This window comes from Leuresthes tenuis, unplaced genomic scaffold (genome assembly GCF_036924035.1).
Source record: "Leuresthes tenuis unplaced genomic scaffold, fLeuTen1.0.hap1 SCAF_13, whole genome shotgun sequence".
Classification (NCBI taxonomy): Eukaryota; Metazoa; Chordata; class Actinopteri; order Atheriniformes; family Atherinopsidae; genus Leuresthes; species Leuresthes tenuis.
The window spans coordinates 2286395-2309605 of record NW_027325367.1 but is presented as its reverse complement, the minus strand read 5'-3'; the positions used below and the strand labels follow the sequence as shown (position 1 = coordinate 2309605).

General features: G+C 44.1%; 2 protein-coding genes across 2 annotated transcripts in view; both read right to left on the bottom strand.

Annotated features, from left to right (window-relative positions):
• Positions 1 to 870: 870 nt before the first annotated feature.
• On the bottom strand, positions 871 to 7578 carry LOC140266731 (cell cycle control protein 50A-like). The gene is made up of 7 exons (XM_072361820.1): positions 7111 to 7578; positions 6547 to 6666; positions 6351 to 6458; positions 5841 to 5928; positions 5519 to 5665; positions 2533 to 2739; positions 871 to 1241 (listed from the first exon to the last, which is right to left on the bottom strand). The coding sequence occupies exons 1-7, from the start codon at positions 7351 to 7353 to the stop codon at positions 1048 to 1050; spliced, it is 1107 nt and encodes a 368-aa protein (XP_072217921.1). The 5' UTR covers positions 7354 to 7578; the 3' UTR covers positions 871 to 1047.
• A 2394-nt stretch (positions 7579 to 9972) lies between these two features.
• The window catches only part of filip1b (filamin A interacting protein 1b), a 54099-nt gene continuing 40860 nt past the window's right edge, over positions 9973 to 23211 (bottom strand). The window contains exons 4-6 of the mRNA XM_072361819.1: positions 21370 to 21548; positions 13233 to 15993; positions 9973 to 10396 (exon numbers count right to left, since the gene is read on the bottom strand). Of these exons, the coding sequence (XP_072217920.1) occupies positions 10208 to 10396; positions 13233 to 15993; positions 21370 to 21548 (3129 nt within the window). The 3' untranslated portion in view covers positions 9973 to 10207. The remainder of the gene's footprint in view (positions 10397 to 13232; positions 15994 to 21369; positions 21549 to 23211) is intronic.

Sequence of the window (23211 nt, the reverse complement as noted above, 5' to 3'; positions counted from 1 at the left end):
CAACATCCGTAAAACTCTGACATAAATACAAAAAATAAACATGTTATTTGTGCAATGTGGAACTCTGGTTTTAAAAAGTGCTACGAGTTCAATCTGAAAGCAGGAAACACAGCGAGGCACAAAGATGAGCTGCTGGAGCGGCTCGGTGACCACATGGAGCGGTCCGGCTCGCCTGCACGGCACCGGAGATCCTGCAGGGTCAAAGCTTCTCTTCCTCTGTTGGTTTCATTCCTTTATGTCTGAGCAGACTTCTGTTTTCAGGGCCTGAAGGCAACAGTCGTCAATTCTGAAAAGAAATCCAAACTTTTTGTGTTCCCTAAAGCTCTTTTCTTTTATATAGACCAATTATAGCTATAAAATCCTGTTTATTTATCTATGAAATGGTTTTTCAGTCTGGTTCCCGTCTCGTTTTGTATGTGGGTGAAAGATACTGTCAGATACACCATTTAAACCAGGGATGTCAAACTCTGGGCCGCTGTCCTGCAGGTTTTAGACGTTTCCCTGCTTCAACGCACCTGATTCAGATTAAATGAATCTATTTGAAAGATTGTTAAGTTCTGCACAAACCTGCTGATGATGCATTGATCTGATTCAGGTGAAGCAGGGAAACATCTAAAACCTGCAGGACAGCGGCCCTCCAGGACCGGACTTTGACATCCCTGCTTTAAAGAGTCATTTTAAAAGTCTGTTGTTAGCTTAAAACCACGTTAGCTTGAGTTTCTTGTTCAAACCGTGTCTGACTGCACAAATCTGGAAGCTTTTCAATATCTTACAACCACATACAAAGAAAAAAGTGGAAAAATCCTGCAATTTTTCCTTAAATACCAGGGAAAACCGTCCAAAATCCAATGAATTCAGCATTTCTAAAGATTAGCAACAAGCCCCGTTTGGCTGGTTGTGAATCTTCTGATGCAGCTTTCTGAAGGAAGCACAACTCCTCTGAGGCAGGATTTGATTTTTGACCCAAACTTGAGTAAATCTGGAACTAATCTGCCTGCCAGGATCACTTGTCACTGCAGCGAAGGTGAGCCGGGTCCGGCTCCGGTCTCAGTTGGAGATGTCGGCGCTGTTGTTGCGGCTGCCGTATTTGTGGTGGATGATCAGCAGGACGACGCCCAGGAAGAAGCAGACGGAGCCCACGGTGATGTAGGCGATGCCCAGGAACGGGTTCTTGCCTCCCATCCAGGAGATGGTGCTCAGGATCATCCTCTTCCTGCCCTCAAAGCTCCGCACAGGATAGTCTGGGTTCGACTGGTTAAAGGTGAAACTGACCAATGAGAAGTCAGAGTTTCAGACACAACATCAAGTCTGAAGCCTTAAAAAGCTTCTTGAGGTTTATGGATGAGACTGAAACAGAGTTTCACCTCAGAAACCACATTTTACTTCGTTACCAGGACAGAGAGCACAAAAAGGAAATGATTTGGAGTTTAAAGGGGAACTCCGGTGTTTTTAAACCTTATTTCTGGCATTAAATACGTTCATCTACTCACTTTGGAGAACAGTTGGGTGAAAGTCGGCGTCCTTCTGAAGATATTTAGATAACTGGAGATCCATATAACGGAGTGAACGGGGCTTAGAGGATGCAGCCTCTAAATAAGGCATTATCTGTCTTTATTTCACCAATACTTTAAGAAGAATGAATGAATGAACGTGTGCTATAGCTCTGTTAGCTCATAGCTGCTGTTATGTGGCTACTTGCAGCTATAGGAGAGCTAACGGAGGGATTTCTACACAGGCACTCTACTGGGACCACTTCATCCACACGCCCCCCTGCAGCACAGCTTATTCACTCCGTGCTCTGTGACAGTCGGCTAACTTCACACAGAGTTTGCTGCTGATAGTTTTGTGCAACATGGCAGGATATTTATCAGATTTTGACAACGTGAACGACGACTTTACGTCTTTATTTCACCAATACTTTAAGAAGAATGGATGAATGAACGTGTGCTATAGCTCTGTTAGCTCATAGCTGCTGTTATGTGGCTACTTGCAGCTATAGGAGAGCTAACGGAGGGATTTCTACACAGGCACTCTACTGGGACCACTTCATGCCAGAAATAAGGTCCAGGTTTAAAAATACCGGATACTGACTCAGTATGAAGAGGATCAGAGGTGTCAGAAACACAGACATTACTGAACATCAGCTTTCTTTCAGGGGGCTGCTTCACTCGCACATAAAGAGGAAACCGTTAAAAACTCCAGACTAAACCAGTTTAAACAACAGTTTTAAGTGACTGTGTGACTCAAACATCACATTTATGCCTTCAGCATGAAAACCAACAACCAGGTTTCTCTTTTGTTTGATCATTTAAACGATCAATGTCATTTTAATAAAAAAAAAAAGAGATTTTTATTGCATTTCCCTCCTCACACATCCTCCCTGGCTTTAATTTGGCTTTAACTGATACATTTGACCATTTATCTTACACAGCAAAGCATCTAAATAAAGCAAAAACCAAAGTCAAGTGGAGCGTTTCATGTCCGCTGAGCTCTGGTGTGACTGAATAAGAGCGGGTTTCCCTTTAAGGATACTGTAAACCACTTCCAGGCTGTAGTTGCCTCTCGGCAGAGTCGGCACCATGTTATTCCTCTTCTGGATGATGCGGTAGAGTTTGCGGAACGTCGGCAGGGCGGCGGTTCTCATCCACACGATGAAGTCCTCGTTGATGAAGCCGTTGTTCTCCGGGTCGGCATCCAGCTCAAACACGGGCCGGTGCCAGTTCACCGGCTTCGTTGTTCCTGAAGTGGAAGAAAACGCTGCTTAAAGCTCTCCATGCAAAGAATAAATGGAAACACCTAACTGGTTTCCTAACTGGTTTCCTAACTGGTTTCCTAACTGGTTTCTTAACTGTTTTCCTAACTGTTTTCCTAACTGGTTTCCTAACTGGTTTCTTAACTGTTTTCCTAACTGGTTTCCTAACTGGTTTCTTAACTGTTTTCCTAACTGTTTTCCTAACTGGTTTCCTAACTGGTTTCTTAACTGTTTTCCTAACTGTTTTCCTAACTGGTTTCCTAACTGGTTTCTTAACTGTTTTCCTAACTGGTTTCCTAACTGGTTTCTTAACTGTTTTCCTAACTGTTTTCCTAACTGTTTTCCTAACTGGTTTCCTAACTGGTTTCTTAACTGTTTTCCTAACTGGTTTCCTAACTGGTTTCCTAACTGGTTTCTTAACTGTTTTCCTAACTGGTTTCCTAACTGTTTTCCTAACTGGTTTCCTAACTGGTTTCCTAACTGGTCTCCTAACTGGTTTCCTAACTGGTCTCCTAACTGGTTTCCTAACTGGTCTCCTAACTGGTTTCCTAACTGGTCTCCTAACTGGTTTCCTAACTGGTCTCCTAACTGGTTTCCTAACTGGTCTCCTAACTGGTTTCCTAACTGGTTTCCTAACTGGTCTCCTAACTGGTTTCCTAACTGGTTTCTTAACTGTTTTCCTAACTGTTTTCCTAACTGTTTTCCTAACTGGTTTCCTAACTGGTTTCCTAACTGGTCTCCTAACTGGTTTCCTAACTGGTCTCCTAACTGGTTTCCTAACTGGTCTCCTAACTGGTTTCCTAACTGGTCTCCTAACTGGTTTCCTAACTGGTCTCCTAACTGGTTTCCTAACTGGTTTCCTAACTGGTTTCCTAACTGGTTTCCTAACTGGTCTCCTAACTGGTCTCCTAACTGGTTTCCTAACTGGTCTCCTAACTGGTTTCCTAACTGGTTTCCTAACTGGTCTCCTAACTGGTTTCCTAACTGGTCTCCTAACTGGTTTCCTAACTGGTCTCCTAACTGGTTTCCTAACTGGTCTCCTAACTGGTCTCCTAACTGGTTTCCTAACTGGTTTCTTAACTGTTTTCCTAACTGGTCTCCTAACTGGTTTCCTAACAGCTCTCCTAACTGGTTTCCTAACTGGTCTCCTAACTAGTCTCCTAACTGGTTTCCTAACTGGTCTCCTAACTGGTTTCCTAACTGGTCTCCTAACTGGTTTCCTAACTGGTCTGCTAACTGGTTTCCTAACTGGTTTCCTAACTGGTTTCCTAACTGGTCTCCTAACTGGTTTCCTAACTGGTCTCCTAACTGGTTTCCTAACTGGTCTCCTAACTGGTCTCCTAACTGGTTTCCTAACTGGTCTCCTAACTGGTCTCCTAACTGGTCTCCTAACTGGTTTCCTAACTGGTTTCCTAACTGGTCTCCTAACTGGTTTCCTAACTGGTCTCCTAACTGGTTTCCTAACTGGTTTCCTAACTGGTCTCCTAACTGGTCTCCTAACTGGTCCCCTAACTGCTCTCCTAACTGGTCTCCTAACTGGTCTCCTAACTGGTCTCCTAACTGGTCTCCTAACTGGTCTCCTAACTGGTTTCCTAACTGCTCTCCTAACTGCTCTCCTAACTGGTTTCCTAACTGCTCTCCTAACTGCTCTCCTAACTGGTTTCCTAACTGGTCTCCTAACTGGTCTCCTAACTGGTCTCCTAACTGGTTTCCTAACTGGTCTCCTAACTGGTCTCCTAACTGGTCTCCTAACTGGTTTCCTAACTGGTTTCCTAACTGGTCTCCTAACTGGTTTCCTAACTGGTTTCCTAACTGGTCTCCTAACTGGTCTCCTAACTGGTCTCCTAACTGGTTTCCTAACTGGTTTCCTAACTGGTCTCCTAACTGGTTTCCTAACTGGTTTCCTAACTGGTCTCCTAACTGGTCTCCTAACTGGTCTCCTAACTGGTTTCCTAACTGGTTTCCTAACTGGTTTCCTAACTGGTCTCCTAACTGGTCTCCTAACTGGTTTCCTAACTGGTTTCCTAACTGGTCTCCTAACTGGTCTCCTAACTGGTCTCCTAACTGGTTTCCTAACTGGTCTCCAGCCTGTGAAACCTCTGCAGATGGTCCAGAACGCGGCGGTGCGTCTGGTCTTGGATCAGCCTAAAAGAACACGCCCCCCCTCTGTTCATTGAGCTCCTCTGGCTGCCCTTAGCATCAGATCCAAGTCCCTGATGTTAGCTACAAAGAGCTTAATGGAACGGCTCCATCTACTTGAATGCTCTTGCAAAGGCTTCTGTCCCAACTGGGTCCCTCCGTTGGTCCCAGGATTGTCGTCTAGCAGCTCCTACACCACGCCTAAGACAATCCAAACTCTGTTCATGTGTCGTCCCACGATGGTGGAATGACCTACCGAGCGCTACCAGAACAGGGGCGTCCCTGTCTATCTTCAAGAAGCTCCTGAAAACCCAGCTCTTCAGAGAGCATCTCCTATCCCAGCACTTACCTTGTACTTCCCTCCCCCCTCTATCTCTGCACTTTATCTTTCTGCACTTCCTTCTATGCCTGCACCCTATCTCTACTCTGTCCCCTCTGACAGAGTCGGACTCCTGGGTTCCTTCTATGGAGCTTATTGTTAGCTTTTTATAGAGCTGTTATATCTTCATTTGTAAGTCGCTTTGGATAAAATCGTCTGATAAATACAGAAACAATAAATAGCCCTTGAGCCCTTTGGTCCATTCACAGGCTTTGGTTCTGATAAGATGGTGCAGGAGAAGCTGATACCTTGGAAAACAGTTGTGAGGTTTGGGTTGTTGCCCCCGGGGTTCCTGAACTTCACATGTTTGTCTGTCCACCAGGCGATTCCTGTTGCTGTCAGAGGAATCTGGATCTTTGTGCCGTTGGGGTCGTTGTAAAACAGCTCCAAAGAGTCTGCGAGGAAAGCAGCCGGTTGGTCAGAAACGATTCCTCAACCCTGTCCTCTTATTGGAGTTTAATCCTCAAGACACAGTCAGGCATTTTCTAAAAGATACCTTTTGGAAACCACTCACAGACCACATGAGGGAAAAACTGATGATATTCTTCAACAAACTGAGGAACTGCTCACCATTGAACATGCTGTTGGCGATGGCTCCACACGGGGCAACTGGCTTGTTGTTGTGGGATGCATACGGCTCACACTCCTTGCTGGGTGCCTGCGTCGGAGGAAAAGATAAACGGCAGCACATGCAGGCTGAATTAAAGCTGCAACAAGCCCACTTCTGAGCAAAAACACAAAGAACTCACCAGCCTGACTCACAACAGCAGTCGCAAAGAAGAAATGCATGTAAATTTCCTTCTTTAAACTGATTTAAAAGGGTGAAATAAGGAGCCGTGAAATGGCCGATCCCAGTGGACTCAGACCAACTTTCTGATGCCCTCTGGTAGGAGACGCACGACTCGTGACTCCCAAACAAGCAGAACGAGGAACAATTTGCTTCTAAAAGCAGTAAGACTATGGGGGCAAATGCACATAGCTCCAAGGTAAAGGCACAAGATCAAATGGAGGAGCACTGTGAAGTATACCGTAACAGCTTTATCTCATTATGAGTTAAAGATACAACACTCTGGAAAATACCGTGAGGGATTCCATGTCTCCATTCAGCTGGCTGTCGTCTCTCGACTTGACGTAACGACGGTGGTTTTGATAGAAGTTGGAGAGGCCATAATACATGAAGACATTGCTCTGTGAATTCAGATGGAAAAGGACTGTTAACTGCCTGCCTGGCTGGCTGGATTCTGGATGTTTGCATGTGTAAAATGGTGACTCTGACCTCATATGATTGGTCCAGGTAAAAGGGTATTGTGCAGGTGCAAGGCCTTGTGCTGTTCCAGCTGAAGTTCTGGGAGCAGTTGAAGCAAGGACTGGACATGTCAACTCCTGTGTAATCGATCTGTGAACCACAAGTGAACCTATAAATTCTCAAACTTAATCATAGGGCAATGCCACCGGGAGGGTATGTTACTGGTCCTCAGACCATTTCAATGGGCTTCTAGCGTCAGTATGGTGAGTTGGAGTATAATTTTATTACTGAAATTAAAGATTACTTTGAGAAAAATGTTTGCCGAATTATTCCCTGAATCATAACCTTTCAAAATATGTTCATGTCATACAATACAAGATTTTTAAAAATGCCACGATGAGGGGGTCACTGTAAAATTCCACATTTTTTTAATGGAGGTTGGCTGCAGAAGCCTGAGTCCACGCGCGAGCTCCTTCTCAGTTAGTGCGACATCATTGTACGTAACTGGGTTACTCTAACTGCGTGTTACTGGATTGACTAAATGGGATCCACCGTGTTTTATACCGTCAATGAGCATTATATACATAACGTTACCTCGAACTCCTTGATGTTATTGGACGTTACATACAAGCCGATGCCAATGGGGATGAAGATTAGGCCGATAATGAAGAAGGCTGGAAGGACGGTGCCCGCTGTGAGGATGGGCTGCCACGCTGGGAGTCTCTGCTGTTTGAAAGCAGTGTTTTCGGGCTTCTTGCTCTGCAGAGTCCCCCCACCAGCTCCGGACACAGTGATGTGCCCATCCTCGTCTTTGGCGTTGAAGCTGGACGCCATCATGGTCGCTTCTCGGAGCTGACGGTTACGAAGTTGGAGCTATCGTTAACGAACCAACGGCGTCAGTTCTTGGTGTTAGTTGTCTACAAACGCACCGAAATTAAATTAGAATCTCATTCAATTTAAACCATTATTTTAAATACTAAATTGCTAGCTGAAAAGCTAGCTACATCTGCTCCTCCCGTAAGTTTACAATACAGGTAACGTCGAGCAGCAAAAATGTGCTACTTTAGGGACCCTCGGACAACCTAAAACTGACGGCACATATGAATTATTTTATTAGATTAAGCATCAACAAAAATCATCTGAACAAATGAAAGATGGTATTTATCATATACCACGATTGATCTTCATAAAAAAAACTGATTCGATTTTTTGCTGCATTTTCTTTGTTTTTTCCCAATTAGAAAGCTAAAATTCTAATTTCCCATTTGTAAGCGAATGCATCATTGGCTGCCCTCAGAAAAACTGATAATATTGGAAATTATGATACAAAAATCAATCGGGTACTTATATTTTTAGTATAATAAAAGTATATATGAGGGGAAAATGTTCAAACTGTGTAAAATATTGGATTTTCAGAGATAAATATTGGCTGGATTTATGTCAAGCACTTACAATAAATAAGCAGCATGAAAAATGTGAAAATAATAACATATAAGTGTGATAAGTCATCAGGGAGTTTGTTATTTTTTCTCCACAGTCTCATTGTCACTTTAATCGGATGCAAGATATATTATTATATTTATTTTGTCCTTTAAAGATCTTTGTAAGCAACATGGAGACGATCTAGCTGGAAAAGAACATATTTTAGATCAAAACAAAAATGTTTAAAGATATTTTTCATCAGTTCTTCTCTGGATCCTGGGTCCATCCTCACAGAACCAGACAGAAAACAGACATTTGAAGGGCTTAGTTTAGTTCCAGCTGTAGCGACACTTAGAGTTTTATTCCTTTTGCTTCCATTTTATTACATTTCTGATGATGAAAACAAAATTCAAGCTTAAAAATGCATCATCGCTGCCAGCAACATATTCGTCAGGCAAATCTGGTGTTGGACAGTTCAGAGAACATTTTAGTCATTATTCATTACATTTATTCTGCATATTCTCATCTTTTGAATTCAGTGATCACCACAGTTAGAAAATAAACATAAAAAAGTAGAATATTAGGTAAAAAGCCAACAATCAGGTGAGAAATGTATGAAGGTGTTGATTTAAATGCGCTTTAAACCTGCATGTCATTGATTTTCCTCTGTATTCATCAGCAAAAGCTCAACCTGATGAACAGCTTGAATAAATCACAGAAATATTTAGCTTTTTTTATCAGCTAACAAACTCACAAGAAGCACGAACCGGATCCAGTTATTTTAAACAAAGTTTCACACCTCATTTTATACTCCTTATGTCCTGAAGGTTGTCATGAGGTTGTCTTTTCTCTGTAAAGACCCTGAATTCTAACTTCAGAACTGTATTTCTGTGCTCAAATTGTAGGATTAGCCTCAAAAATCATATCTTAGTCCATTTCTAATCCTCATAACTCAACGTTTAACATGTCAGTCGCCTGAAAGTTAAAAAATATACATAAATATATCTTATGAGCTGCTGTTAAAACACATCTTTATTATAGTCCACTACACACTAACAAGAATAAATTTGGAACTATTATCATTTGTTTACTTTAAACTAACTTTACTTTAATAAATCAGCCATTTTTTTGCCAAATTCAACTAAATCTAATCAGGCAACAGTGGTCTAAAATGGAGTTAAGAGCATTAAGTAAGGAAAGCATTCCCTACATGTCCCAGCACACAACATGTGACGTATCCTCGCATTCTCAACATTTCTAAAATTACTTTTGGGTCTAAAGTCGCTCATTATTTGCAGACCCAGCAACACGGCCACTGGTTCCTGCACATTCTTCTTCTCCATAGCCCTCTGAACGGTATTCTTCTTCTTCTTCTATTGTGTTGTGGTGGTAATATGATCATTCTCCTGTTTAGAGGCACAGAAGGTAGTGCCAGTTGATGGATTTTGTTATGTTGGGTAATAGACATAGATAGTTAATTCCAAGGTAAATATACTTGGGAAAGCAGTTACTAACTGAAGCAGAGTTTTAATGAGATAATTCTCTGGTAATGGTGTACTAGCAGAGTTTTAATGAGATAATTCACTGGTAATGGTGTACTAGCAGAGTTTTAATGAGATAATTCTCTGGTAATGGTGTACTGGCAGAGTTTTAATGAGATAATTCAATGGTAATGGTGTACTAGCAGAGTTTTAATGAGATAATTCACTGGTAATGGTGTACTAGCAGAGTTTTAATGAGATAATTCACTGGTAATGGTGTACTAGCAGAGGTTTAATGAGATAATTCTCTGGTAATGGTGTACTGTAAGTCCAAAAATATGTTTCTTCCCTTTTAATGGAATGTGTTCACTCAGACCATGAAATAAACCTGTTAAATTTAACATTACTTTCCACGGTTGTGTATCAGAAAGCTGTCGATGGGTCAATGTCACAGACCGGAGCGATGAAGCAACGCCACACTTGAGATAAATAGTTTTTATTTTGGTGCTCGTCGTCACAAATGATGGTCAGCTCAGAAAAAAAAGACGATTCACAGTGAAATAAACACACGCAATGACAAAATGATGCGCTTAAAAGGCTAAACTGAGCACCGGCAGCATGATGGAGGGAATCAACATGCTCTCAAAGTCAATCCGCCCTCAGGTGATTTAAATATCTCCTGTCTTCACGGTAAATTCACGGGGTTGAAGCTAAACCGATTTAAAAGGCATCGTAACACACAGACTACGAATATTCGTCGGGAGGTTCGTCGTTGCCATGGCAGCGCCTCAGCTCTTGCCTCCTGCCGCGGAGGCGGAGCTGCACAGCGTGGACTTCCTCAGCTCGATTTTCATCGCCTGGCCTTCCACCTTCGTCACCGTGGACACGCCCAGAACTGCCTTCCCGTTGGGCTTCGCACCTTTCGACACCGGGATCCGTGTGGCTCCGCTCCGAGCCGTCTGCACGTCCGAGCTGGGCTGGAAAAATGAAGAGGATGAGATATCAGACACAGGAGAGGACCTGGAGCAGGGGAACACAAGACTTTTGGACGAAGATTTAAAGAAAAGCCTCCAGTAAACGTGGTTTTGGTGATCATTTGAGGAATTTGAGCGTTTGTACCGTGGAAATAAATACTAAACCAATCAGGAAAAGCATCTCCGGAGAACCTCCTTTCGCCCTTGACTCCTGTAGCGTGAGCGGAGGAGCTCGAGAAACGAGTTCCTGCTTTGGAAATGCAGCTTGAGATCTTTTTGAAGGACTCAGGGTCCAGTCAAACAGTCAGATTTTCTTAGGAAACATTTCAGCATTTGAATGGCGACGTGTCGGTATTGAATATATTCCTTCTATCTACTTTGGTTGTTGGTTTTGAGCTTTTTCTAACACTTTCACTGCTGTAATTGTCTTTTTAAAGACAGGAACTCATAAATGCTTTGCATCTTTACAAATATACGCACTTTTCTCAATCCGCCACTCGTAGGACGGACCTGCTTCTCCCAGAAATGATGCAGCGACGGCGGTTTTAACCCGTATTTGAGCTGTGAAAGTCACCAAAGCCCTGCTTACTGTCACCAGCTCATCGGGGTTAACGGGAACTTTGAACCAGGATGTTCATCTGTGCTCAGAAGTGAAGCATCTCCAGTGCTTACTAAGGGATTGTGTCAGTTGGTAAATGTGAGTTTGTCTCTATAAGACTTTATAGAAGAGGATTTAATGCAGATCGTTCCAGTGGTCGGTAGTATTTCTCAAACATCTGATACCTGGAGAGAGCTCTATCTAGGAAGCTCACTGTCAGGTCTCACAGATGCTCTTAGAGGTTTTTGTACCTTGTCTTGTCACTTCCTGTTTTATTTTGAAATTAACTCCTCTGGTTTCAGGTAACTTGCTCTTCCTCCCGTGTGTCTCATTGTCTTCCCTGATTCCCAAAGTGTTTCCACCTGTTCCCCTTTGGTTCCTCAGGTGTATTTAGTCTGCATCTCGTAGCCAGTGTGTTGAATTTGTCTCTCAAGCTTTCTTCCTCCAAAGTAACCAAAGCCTAAGTATCCAAAGATCTTATTTATTAATGATTTCCTCCTAGTTTTGCCATAGATTTAGCCAAGTGAAGTTTTGTTTGTCCTTGTCTCTTATCAGTAGTATCTCCAGTAGAGGAGTGTCTTTGATTTATAATTATAACTTTCATAGCAACTCCATTAGCAGGAGTCTCTTTTTGTTTATTGGTTTTGTTAAATTTCTATAGAGCCTCCGACGGTTCGGAGAGGGATAAGTTTATTTGTAAGATTTATATAACCTTTAGTTTTTCCTCCTAGCGTGGAGAGAACTTTCTTTTGATAAGTTTTACAGCCGGAAAAGAGTGGGATGCTCTCTCCGGGTCGGGAATGAGATCCTTCCCCAAGTGGAGGAGTTCAAGTATCTCGGGTCTTGTTCCCAGTGAGGGACGAATGGAGCGGATCGGTGCAGCGTCTGCAGTGTTGCTCTGCACCGACCCGTCATTATGAAGGAGCTCAGCCAGAAGGTGAAGCTCTCTATTTACTGGTCAATCTACCTTCCTACCCTCACCGATGGTCCCGAGCTGTGGGGAGAGACCGAAAGAACGAGATCACGAATACAAGCTTCCTCCGCAGGGTGTCTGGGTCTCCCTTAGAGATAGGGTGAGAAGCTCAGTGATCCAGGAGGGGCTCGGAGTAGAACCGCTGCTCCTCCGCATCGAGAGGAGTCAGATGAGGTGGCATCTGGTTAGGATGCCCCTTGAAAGCCTTCCTGGTGAGGTGTTCTGGGCCCGTCCCACTGGGAGGAGACCCAGGGAAGACCCAGGACACTTTGGAGAGACTATGGCCTGGGAACGCCTCGGGGTCCCCCCGGAGGAGCTGGAGGAAGAGCTGGAGAAAGAGGTGGAGGAAGAGCTGGAGAAAGAGTTGGAGGAAGAGGTGGAGGAAGAGCTGGAGGAAGAGTTGGAGGAAGAGTTGGAGGAAGAGTTGGAGGAAGAGCCGGAGGAAGAGTTGGAGGAAGAGAGCTGGAGGAAGAGCTGGAGGAAGAGTTGGAGGAAGAGAGCTGGAGGAAGAGCTGGAGGAAGAGCTGGAGGAAGAGAGTTGGAGGAAGAGAGCCAGAGGAAGAGCTGGAGGAAGAGAGTTGGAGGAAGAGAGCTGGAGGAAGAGTTGGAGTAAGAGAGCTGGAGGAAGAGCCGGAGGAAGAGCCGGAGGAAGAGTTGGAGGAAGAGGTGGAGGAAGAGTTGGAGTAAGAGAGTTGGAGGAAGAGAGCCGGAGGAAGAGTTGGAGGAAGAGAGTTGGAGGAAGAGTTGGAGAAAGAGTTGGAGGAAGAGAGCCGGAGGAAGAGTTGGAGGAAGAGAGTTGGAGGAAGAGTTGGAGGAAGAGCCGGAGGAAGAGAGTTGGAGGAAGAGTTGGAGGAAGAGAGTTGGAGAAAGAGTTGGAGGAAGAGAGTTGGAGAAAGAGCTGGAGGAAGAGTTGGAGGAAGTGGCCGGGAACAGGGAGGTCTGGGTTTCTCTGTTAAAGCTGCTGCCCCCCCGACCCCCGGATAAGCGGCAGATGATGGATGGATGGAAGTTTTATAGTCTCACTCTTCTCCCCATAGATATCGAGGAGAGTGAGTTAGGAATTCATAACCTATTACTTTGCTCTACAAGTGACTATCATTATAAATAAAATCTGATTATTGATTCTACCCTGCATCTGCACACCATCTGATTTCATTTTGTAACATTTCAGAAGCAGCTGCAACGTAAAAGATCAAGATTAAAAGTTCAGACATTTAAGGGCAAACTACGGCAGCTTAAGGGTCGTTGGATGGATGAAAATAACTCACCACGGACTGCGTTGGCCTGGAGGCTGCGGAGGTGATGGGAGTGATCATTATGCTGCTTGTCATTTTGCTCTGGGTTGTCCTCGCCACTGAGGGTTGCCGTGGGGAACGGAGCACGGTCCCGGTGGACGTTTCCTTGTTTTCCGAGCCCGGCCCCATCGATCTAAGCGTCAACACAGGACTGCTGCAGACCTCGGAGGGCCTCTTGTACTGGGAACCCAGATGGATGTGGATTTTGTTGTCCTCTGTCGTGATGATGTTGTTGCCGTTGTATTTCCGGACCGGCGCAGGCTCGGGTTGCCTCTCCGAGGTCATCTTGATTACTGTGCATCCTGCAGTCGTGTCGTGGGGGTCGCATGACGCACATGCTTCTGCTACCGGGGTGGCGCTGACCGTGATGATGGACACCGGCGACTGAAGGCTGCTGCTGCTGCTGTTCTTCTCTGGACTCTTTGCCCTGGAGATGGCGGTTATTGTGACGGGAGACTTGGCTCGATCAAGACCCCCCATCAGCTCACTTCCTTTGGTCTTTGAAGTCACGGTTGTGGGTTTGGGGACGATTGTGATCCGAGGTTTTTGAAATCCAAGAGTGGGAATAATGGTGGTACTGGAGAAGAAGTCCTCGGCTCGGGGGCTGGTGATCTCCAGGGTGGCGGTGCTGTTCTCGTGATCTGGAGTCACACGGATATGTAGCGGCTGGCCTGCCCTCTGGGACATGGTCATCTCCGCCGGATGGAGGGAGGCTGCCCTGGCGTTTGTTCCAGAACCGGTCTGAGCCAGTGTCATGGCCTCCTTCTTCTTCATCCACGGGATCGAGGACTTTCTCCCCCCGAGTTCTGCCGAAGCTGGTGGGTATCGTTCCAGAACCGGCGCCTTCTTCAGACCCTGTTGTCTGAGGTTACTCATTAAGTGGTTCTCCTCCAGAAAGGATTTCCGGATGAACCCTGCTGCAGTGTCGTCCTCAGCAGGCTCGTTGCTCACCACATCTGTCTGGACTGCGGTGGAGGTGACGGGGGCATCCATCATCCTCCTGCCGTTCATACTGGGCCTCAAAGCCCGACTGTAGCGCTTTGTGGCTTCGAGTTCCTTGGTCAGGCTCTCTATTTCTTGACTCATGCGCTTCTTCTTCTCCCCTTCCTCCATGAACCTCTGCTGGAGGACAGAAAAATCCACCTTCAGCTGGGACAGCTGGTCCTCCTTGTTCATGAGTTCGTGGATTTTCTCCTTCAGGGCCTGAACCTCCGCCTGCAGCTCTCGGGTTTTCGCCTCCTCCATCTTGCAGCGAATCCTCAGCTCAGCCTCCGGACTCGTGACTTCGCCTTTCTCGATGGCTTTGTTTCTGGCGATCTGACCTTTCATTTCATCCACCATCTTAGAGAGGGCGTTTGCTTTGTCCTGCTCTGTTCTGAATTTCTTCTCCAGGAGGTCATACTCATCCTCAGTTTTCATTAAATCTCCCTCCACGACCTCAAGTTTCTTCAGCCTGCTTTTAAGCCTTTCGATTTCTTGTGTGAGCTCTTTTACTTTATTGTCTTGATCTGGATTTCTCTCCCACTTTCTTTGCATTTCCCTTTCTGTCTCCTCCAGTTCATTTATTCTTACTTTCATCCCCGTTAGCTTCTTATTTAGCTCGCTACACTTCTCCTCTTCACTTGCAACTTTATTTTTTAACTCCTCTTTCTCTTTGGAGAGACTTGTCACTTGGATCTCCATCTCTGATTTGAATTTGAAAAGTTTTTTGCTCTCCTCTATCAACTTCTCGGTGACCTCTGTGACCTTCCCCTGCTCTACGATCAACATCTTACTCAAATCGTCGCTTTTCAGCTTTTCCTGCTTGAATCTCTCTGCTAAGTTTTTTCTCTCGTCCACCAGTATGACTGTAAATGATTTCAGTTTCATAAGATCATCTTTGAGGACCATTTCTGCCTTTGCGAACTTTGACTCCGAGGACTCGAGTTCCTTCAGCTGGGTCTTCACCCTCTCCAGCTCTCCAGCCAAATCCTTCACAACTCTCCTCTCTTTCTCCAGGTTCGTGTGCAGCTGTGAGCACTCGTTTTTGCTTTTATTGAACGATCCCTCCAGTTTCTCCAGCTCAGCCATTCTCTTCTGGAGTTTGTCCACCTCCAGCTTCAGCTCCTTGCTGTGGTTCTCCTCATCCTTCAGCCTCTTTCTCAGCTCCCTGCACTGAGTCTCCATTTTCACGATCTCCTCATCCTTTCCCTCCATTTCCAGCACTTTCTTTCGCAGATTCTCCAGCTCGGTCATCAGAGAAGAGTTTCCGCATTCTCCTTTCTTGATCTTCTCTCTCAGCTGCAGCAGGTCTTCGTCTGATTTCTGCAGCACTTTGTTGCTCTCCTCCAGCTCTTCAATCTTGTGTGTGAGCCCTGCCAGTTTCAGCCTCAGCTGCTGGCTTTGGGACTCTTGGTTCGCCAGCTTTGCAGTCATTTCCTCCTGCTTCTGCGTGAACTTTGCTTGTTGGTGCTCCAGCTCAGCTTCCAGCTTCAGGACCTTCTGGTCGTTTTCCTTGGCGGCGTCACTTGCGGCTGCAAGTCGCTGCTCTTTTTCCTGCAGCTTCTGAGTGAGGTCTTGTATCTTCAGGCTCTGCTGGTCAATCTGCTCGATATGCAGCTGCCGCTCGTCCACCAACATCAGCGCAAACGACTTGAGTTTAACCAGCTCAGCTCTGACCTTCTCCAGCCGCTTGCTGTGGTCCTTGTCCTTACGAGCCTGGTAGGCCTTCTCCTGCTCCAACAGCCTTTTGAGTCTGGGAAGCAGAAGAGATGCAAAATGTGGGTGGAGGTTAACATCAAACATTCTCAATAAATCTAAATTTAAGCATGATAACCCCCCTCTCTTTTAGAGCATTTAGGGTTTGCATGCTGCTGATGGAAAACAACTGAAATGTGCTGAGTTTCAGTTGTTTTTAATCTTTGTGCATCTTGTTTTCTTGTCCCTGCAGAGGTTTTTACCCTTTATTTCTGACTGATTATTTCACGCTGCTGTTGCTTTGCAGGAGACAGCGATCAGAGCTCTCTCAGTTTAGAGAGTCAGGGAGGAACAGCTAAGCTAACAGCTAAGCTAACAGCTAAGCTAACAGCTAAGCTAACAGCTAAGCTAACAGCGACCCAGAATGAAGCCAGAGAGGGATTCAACGTCTGAAACAAGCTTCAAAAGTTTCAATTTGAGCAGGTTTAGCTCCTCATCAGGATTCCTCCCTTATTGTTTGCCACCTGTAGCTTCTGTAGGTTCTTTACCCCACTTATAATTAAAATAAAAAGTTATATTCAGGATTAAATAAACTCATTCTAACACAAGGCAACATATTCATGCATTTCTCTTTCAACCCTGAAGGAACTTGAGTGCTTTGTCATCAGAAAAGTCCCTGTTTTAAAAGCTGGCTCAGATCTGGAAGGCTTGACTCTCTAAAAAGTGGATGTAAGACAACATAAAATCCTTAGACATCAGGGTTATATCACAAGGCCTGAACTCTGACTGTCTGTATGTCCCAAATCTCATCTACAATCACATTCAGACAGAGAGTTATGAACATCTGACCGTGCAAACATTCAAATGTGTGCTTTAGCAAGACCTCAGACTCATCTGAACGCAGCTTAATTATTGATGTTTCTTGCTGTCAGACTCATTCCTGCAAGCTTACAAAATGAGTTCATTCCACTTTAGAAATTCCTCTCAAGCTTAAACATTTACTTCTGATGTGAAAGTGCCTTCAGCTCAGTTTGCATCAGCTCCAAAACAAAAAAAGAAGCCTCTGAAATTCAGCCTCTGAACTTACCTTTTGAAGGCAGATTTAAAGATGAAAGAAATAATAACGACAAAAACTCAAAAACCGTTCTGACACACTGAGAATCACAGTTTTAGATTTGCAATGGATCCAATAATAGATGCGAAACAGGAAGTTCTGACTGTTTGTAGATGTTTAACTCGTCTCTGCGGGAGCCGTTTCATTCAAAAACACCTCAGTGCCACACAACAAACCCTTTTCCAGCTCATTCTCCTCACGTTCTGCTCAACTTACCAACAAGTTGGGATGCAGACCAGCTTGATCCATATCTGGGGGGGTTTTAGAGCTAAGGGGATGAAGGAAGGACCCCTCCTCTGCAGGGAAGCAGCCGTCATATTCCAAAGGTGGATGTTGTGCCTGAAACAGCACCACTGATGTCTGATGATGCCATCCACCTTCTGCCCTGGTTTGGGCACTGAGGAAGAGGAGGAGGAGGAGGAGGAGGAGGAGTTCGAGACTTCCCTCCAACTCTTCTGGTTTTCTTGTGGAAATTTGCACAACGGGGCAACAGGTATGATGTAACAAAACAGTCAAATTCAAGCAGGTTTCCTCTGTCTTCTTTGTTTTTTGTCCCCAGAATAATTCTCCAGTTTTTTTTTTCTGCTGCTTGGCCACGTTTCCATAGCAACGACAAGATAACAATGAAAGGAAGGAGTTTTTTTTTGGTTTTGAGGAGGACAATCCCCATGTTTCCCGGGCAGAGAACGCATGTGTGTGAGATCCTCGGTGTAAATTTGCCTTGTAAATGTTTCTGAATGAGCCGAATGTGAGTTCCTGCAGAGTTCCTGCAGATGCACAGCCCATTTAACCACTTAATTTATCGCTGCAGATGCTCTTCACACACGAATACTGATGGGACAAGACATCGTCAGGCAAGATTCGATAGTTTCTGTCCATGCAACAGCTGTTGCAGACAGATACTTCTGTCTGAACCAAAGTGATGGACCAGCAGGGCTCTAAAACAGCGAGAACGTCAGTATTTGCCACCAAAGGTCAAGAAGGAATCCCACAGAAACATTCTGATACCTTGCATGATCCTGGTTACACTTACTCAGTTACTCTCCTCTTCCTCTGGAGTCCCGCAGATTTCTGTGATCTCTTTAAGGAGTATCATCCCAAAATTCATCTGTTCACAGATGCAGACGCCTGTCCAAAAACAGCAAAGAGCTCCAAAGAGCCATAAAGCAAAGCCAAGAAGATCCCACAGCAAACACATCAGACCAGGATATCGCATAAGAAGAAAGAAATGACAAGAAAAGGAAGATTTTACTGTAAAAATGGGGCATTTTGACAGGCTGGTGTTGTTTTCAATTCCACACGATCAGCTGTGATGCCCACAGGTTTGAAAGCGTTCCGACTGAAACACGAAGTCCGGAAATACAGAAGAAGAACCACCAGGAGTTTACGTTGAACCTCTGGATGTTACGCCGAAGAAAAGGAGAAAAAAAGGCCCATTTTGTGGGGGTTGTTATGCAAACAGAGCCGCTGATCATGCTGCAGGATCTCTGCTGGGAATGTCATCACCCACAGCTTTCAGGACTCTGGCTGCAGCCAGCAGGAATGCTCTCAGAGTTTAAGGCTCTCCACAAAGTGACCCTGAACGCCTCTCACAAACAGCAAAAACGGGTTTAATCTGCAGGGAGCAGATATTCAGACAGCATCCAAGCAGAAAGATCTGAGATCCAGGGAAGATGAACGAGATGCATGGAGCATCCGGCTTTTATCTGAGGCTTCAAGGCTCAGGAAGAGCAGATGAGAGAGATTATGTGACGTGATGCTCTCTAAACATACCTTTAAATCACATTAATACTAACTCCTCTGTCTGTTTCAGCACATTCACAGGTGTCTTAGGCGATCAAAAGTGTTTATTTCTAGATAAATGCTTCCGAACCGGAGAAAAATTCAGTGTAATTTACAAGAAACCAGGTGAAACTAATCAGTCTGATGGAGGATCTCAGCATCTAGGAGTTCCTTTGAGGTGCAAAAATGTACCGTCCTCGACAATATTACACGAGAAACGCAGAAAATGCCATTTTCAGGTCAGGACATCCACTTTCTCACATGCTTTTTTTCATTCACACTTCCAGAACGAGATGCATGAAGCATCAAGCTTTTATCTGAGGCTTCATGGCTCAGGAAGAGCAGATGAGGGAGATTATGTGACGTGATGCTCTCTAAATATACCTTTAAATCACATTAATACTAACTCCTCTGTCTGTTTCAGCACATTCACAGGTGTCTTAGGCGATCAAAAGTGTTTATTTCTAGATAAATGCTTCCGAACCGGAGAAAAATTCAGTGGAATTTACAAGAAACTTCATATCCAGGTGAAACTAATCAGTTTCCAGAGGTTTCTTCCTGAGTCTGGTTCTGTCAGAGGTTTCTTCCTGGTTCTGCCAGAGGTTTCTTCCTGGTTCTGGTTCTGCCAGAGGTTCCTTCCTGGTTCTGGTCCTGCCAGAGGTTCCTTCCTGGTTCTGGTCCTGCCAGAGGTTCCTTCCTGGTTCTGGTCCTGCCAGAGGTTTCTTCCTGGTTCTGGTTCTGCCAGAGGTTTCTTCCTGAGTCTGGTTCTGTCAGAGGTTTCTTCCTGGTTCTGCCAGAGGTTTCTTCCTGGTTCTGGTTCTGCCAGAGGTTCCTTCCTGGTTCTGGTCCTGCCAGAGGTTCCTTCCTGGTTCTGGTCCTGCCAGAGGTTCCTTCCTGGTTCTGGTTCTGCCAGAGGTTTCTTCCTGGTTCTGTCAGAGGTTTCTTCCTGAGTCTGGTTCTGCCAGAGGTTTCTTCCTGGTTCTGGTTCTGCCAGAGGTTTCTTCCTGTTAAAGGGAGTCGTTCCTTTCCACAGTCCCTCAGGCTCAGGACGGGAGATTGGACTGAAGACAAGTTTCGGTCCAATCTGTTGGTTTCCTTAGCTCGGATATTATTTTTGAATTGGCTCCATATGAATTAATTGGATTATGATTACAATGAATTGAATTCCAATTGGCTTGAATTGGACTTTATTACTTAAGTGCCTTGAGATGACAATTGTTGTAATCTGGCGCTTTATAAATAAAGTTGAATTGAATTGAATTGAACCCCTGTGCTGCAAACTATTTCCCCCTCTGCACAGGTCGGAAGTACAGCTGAGTTTCATTCGATTGGCTTAACTTTTCGTGATTTTTGAATGGAAACGTAGCTCCCATCCTTCCTCAGGTCGTCCCTCATCATCACGAACACACACTGCAGCTTTGACTCCACAGACTCACAATCCCCAGCAGCCACAGTGAATCATTTTAGCTGATTTTAAAGAGAAGGAACCAGCAGGCTTGGAGCTGAGAGCAGCTGAACTCCGAGAAAGGAGAAACACCGCCAGCTGTTTCCTTTGTTGCTATGGTGTAACCACGCATTCTTTGGGGGGGTCGTGTCCCCCCCAATATTGAGAAAATACCAACCTGTCCCCCCCAATATACAGAAGAAAACATGTAAAATGCATGTTCTCCTTTTATGAACCCTGTCCAGGGATCGGTCTCTTGTTATGTCTTATTTATTTTCAGTGTATTTCCGTGTGTTACCATGGGAACGTAACGGCTGCGCCGCGGTCGCCGTTGTTGATGCTAACACTCTAGCCAATGAGAGCGACCCACCGGGCGCGCTTGCGTGTGTTACCATGGGAACGTAACGGCTGCGCCGCCGTCTCAGCAGCGGCTCTCCTTATCTTTACGTTGGACTTCTACTTTTGACAGAGCAGATTGTACCAGAACAGGAAATCCAACACAGAATCAACAAAATAAACTTCCGCCCCCTTTCAAAATAAAAGAACTTAAAACAAAAAATAACATTAGACTATTAGACTTTTCATTGTTAATGCACATTTTGAGACATTGACACAATAGAAATGAAGCTGGACTTAAAAGTCCTCAGCACATTTTTTGTTAAAGGAAAAGTCTGTAATTTATTACATCATTAGTTGTCCTTATTAAAATATTTCCATAAACATGCTTTGGGTATTTGGTCGTTTTCCATTGGAAGCTGTCCTATTTGCTACAGAACTACTGGAAGAGCATAATTGTAATTGGTAGGTGTGTTTAAGGTCAGTAAACAGTAAGCAACTAACCAAAACAAAGTGGGGGGGCAGTCACTGTCTCGGAGAAATTACACTATTCCTTTAGATGTGAACTTACATGGTCAATGTAGTCCTCTAAACTATGTTCTAAATGTCCAATTTTTCATATAGAAATAAAGAATTGTAGATAATGCACTCAACAATTTTGTTTTTCTTGGACCCAATGTCTAAACCATGGTTACGCCCTTGCCTTTGTGAGACTTTGGGATGTTTTTCTGCAGAAATCGGTGACCTGCTGCCCTCACCTCTCCCGCTCCTGCTCCAGCAGGTTGGTGAAGTCATCGCTCTTGGCCATGAAGTCGGCGTGTTTGCGCTTCTCGTTGTCGAGCTCCATGACGGTGCGACGGTGGCATTTCTCTGCCAGCAGCAGCTGCTCCAGCATCCGTCTGTACGTCTCCTTCTGCTTGTCCTCCAGACGGTCCAACTGAGGGGGAACACTGCTTATCAACAACAAGTCACACTCCAACACATCTGCCCACACACTATCCCAAACCATTAGCCATGGTTACGCTCCCATTGTGTTGGACAGGGAGACTCGCCACACATTTCCAGCTTCATTCAAACATTTTCACGCTAACTGCACATTTGTTCAGCCTTTTCACTCTGGAACATTCTCCAGAGCTCAGGGAACATGGAGAACATCATTATTTCAGCCTCTCCTTCTCCTACTTCATGAGAAACCAACATTTAACCAGCTTTTGCTTTTTAAATGCATTTTCCGCACTGTTTTTCTTGCTTTTAGCTTTTGTTTTTAATGATCTATTGATTCCTTTAATGTATTTCTCTTTTAAAGCACATTGAATTGCCATAAATAAAATTGCCTTGCCTTATTTACACAGCACTGGCACACCGATACCATCTGTTGCAGCTTCCTTCTCCTTAAAATCAGCAAAATCAAATGAAATCAATGTTGAGAAGTTGTTTTTATAGGAAAAGCTTCATTATTTGGTATAATTTTTAACTTTTATGACCTGAATTTAACTAATTTCTCTGTATTGTTGTTGAAAGCTACATGTTTTAGCTCCTTTTCAATACTTTTAAGACAAATTCCACCAGAGTTCATTCAACGATTGTTGATTGGAGCTAGAATGTTAATTAAAATCATTTTATATGTCCACTAAACCCTGACAAGTTTCTTATAAGGAATCATATGGAATCATATAGTTTTTTGTGTCCTGTTAGGCAGAACCAGGTCAGGACATCCAGCTTCCTTCTCTTTAAACTCAGCAAAATCAAATCAAATCAATGTTAAGAAGTTGTTTTTATAGGAAAAGCTTCATTATTTGGTATAATTTTAACTTTTATGACCTGAATTTAACTAATTTCTCTGTATTGTTGTTGAAAGCTACATGTTTTAGCTCCTTTTCAATACTTTTAAGACAAATTCCACCAGAGTTCATTCAAAGATTGTTGCTGGCAGAGCGAAAATGTTAATTATAATCATTTTATATGTCCACTAACCTAAGTTTCTTATAAGATTACATGGCAGGAATCACATGGTGCAACTAATTATATGTAAAAACTATCCGTGTGAGAAGCTAAAACCAGAACGATCTCAGCATCTAGGAGTTCCTTTGAGGTACCCAAATGTACCATCCTCGACAATATTACACGAGAAACGCAGAAAATGCCGTTTTTTGTGTCCTGTTAGGCAGAACCAGGTCAGGACATCCAGCTTCCTTCTCTTTAAACTCAGCAAAATCAAATCAAATCAATGTTGAGAAGTTGTTTTTATAGGAAAAGCTTCATTATTTGGTATAATTTTTAACTTTTATGACCTGAATTTAACTACTTTCTCTGTATTGTTGTTGAAAGCTACATGTTTTAGCTCCTTTTCAATACTTTTAAGACAAATTCCACCAGAGTTCATTCAAAGATTGTTGCTGGCAGAGCGAAAATGTTAATTATAATCATTTTATATGTCCACTAACCTAAGTTTCTTATAAGATTACATGGCAGGAATCACATGGTGCAACTAATTATAGATAAAAACTATCCGTTTGAGAAGCTAAAACCAGAAAATGTTCATCTCACTTTGTTTATTTGATATTCAGAAGGTTATTTTTTAAGATAATCCTCTGGATCCG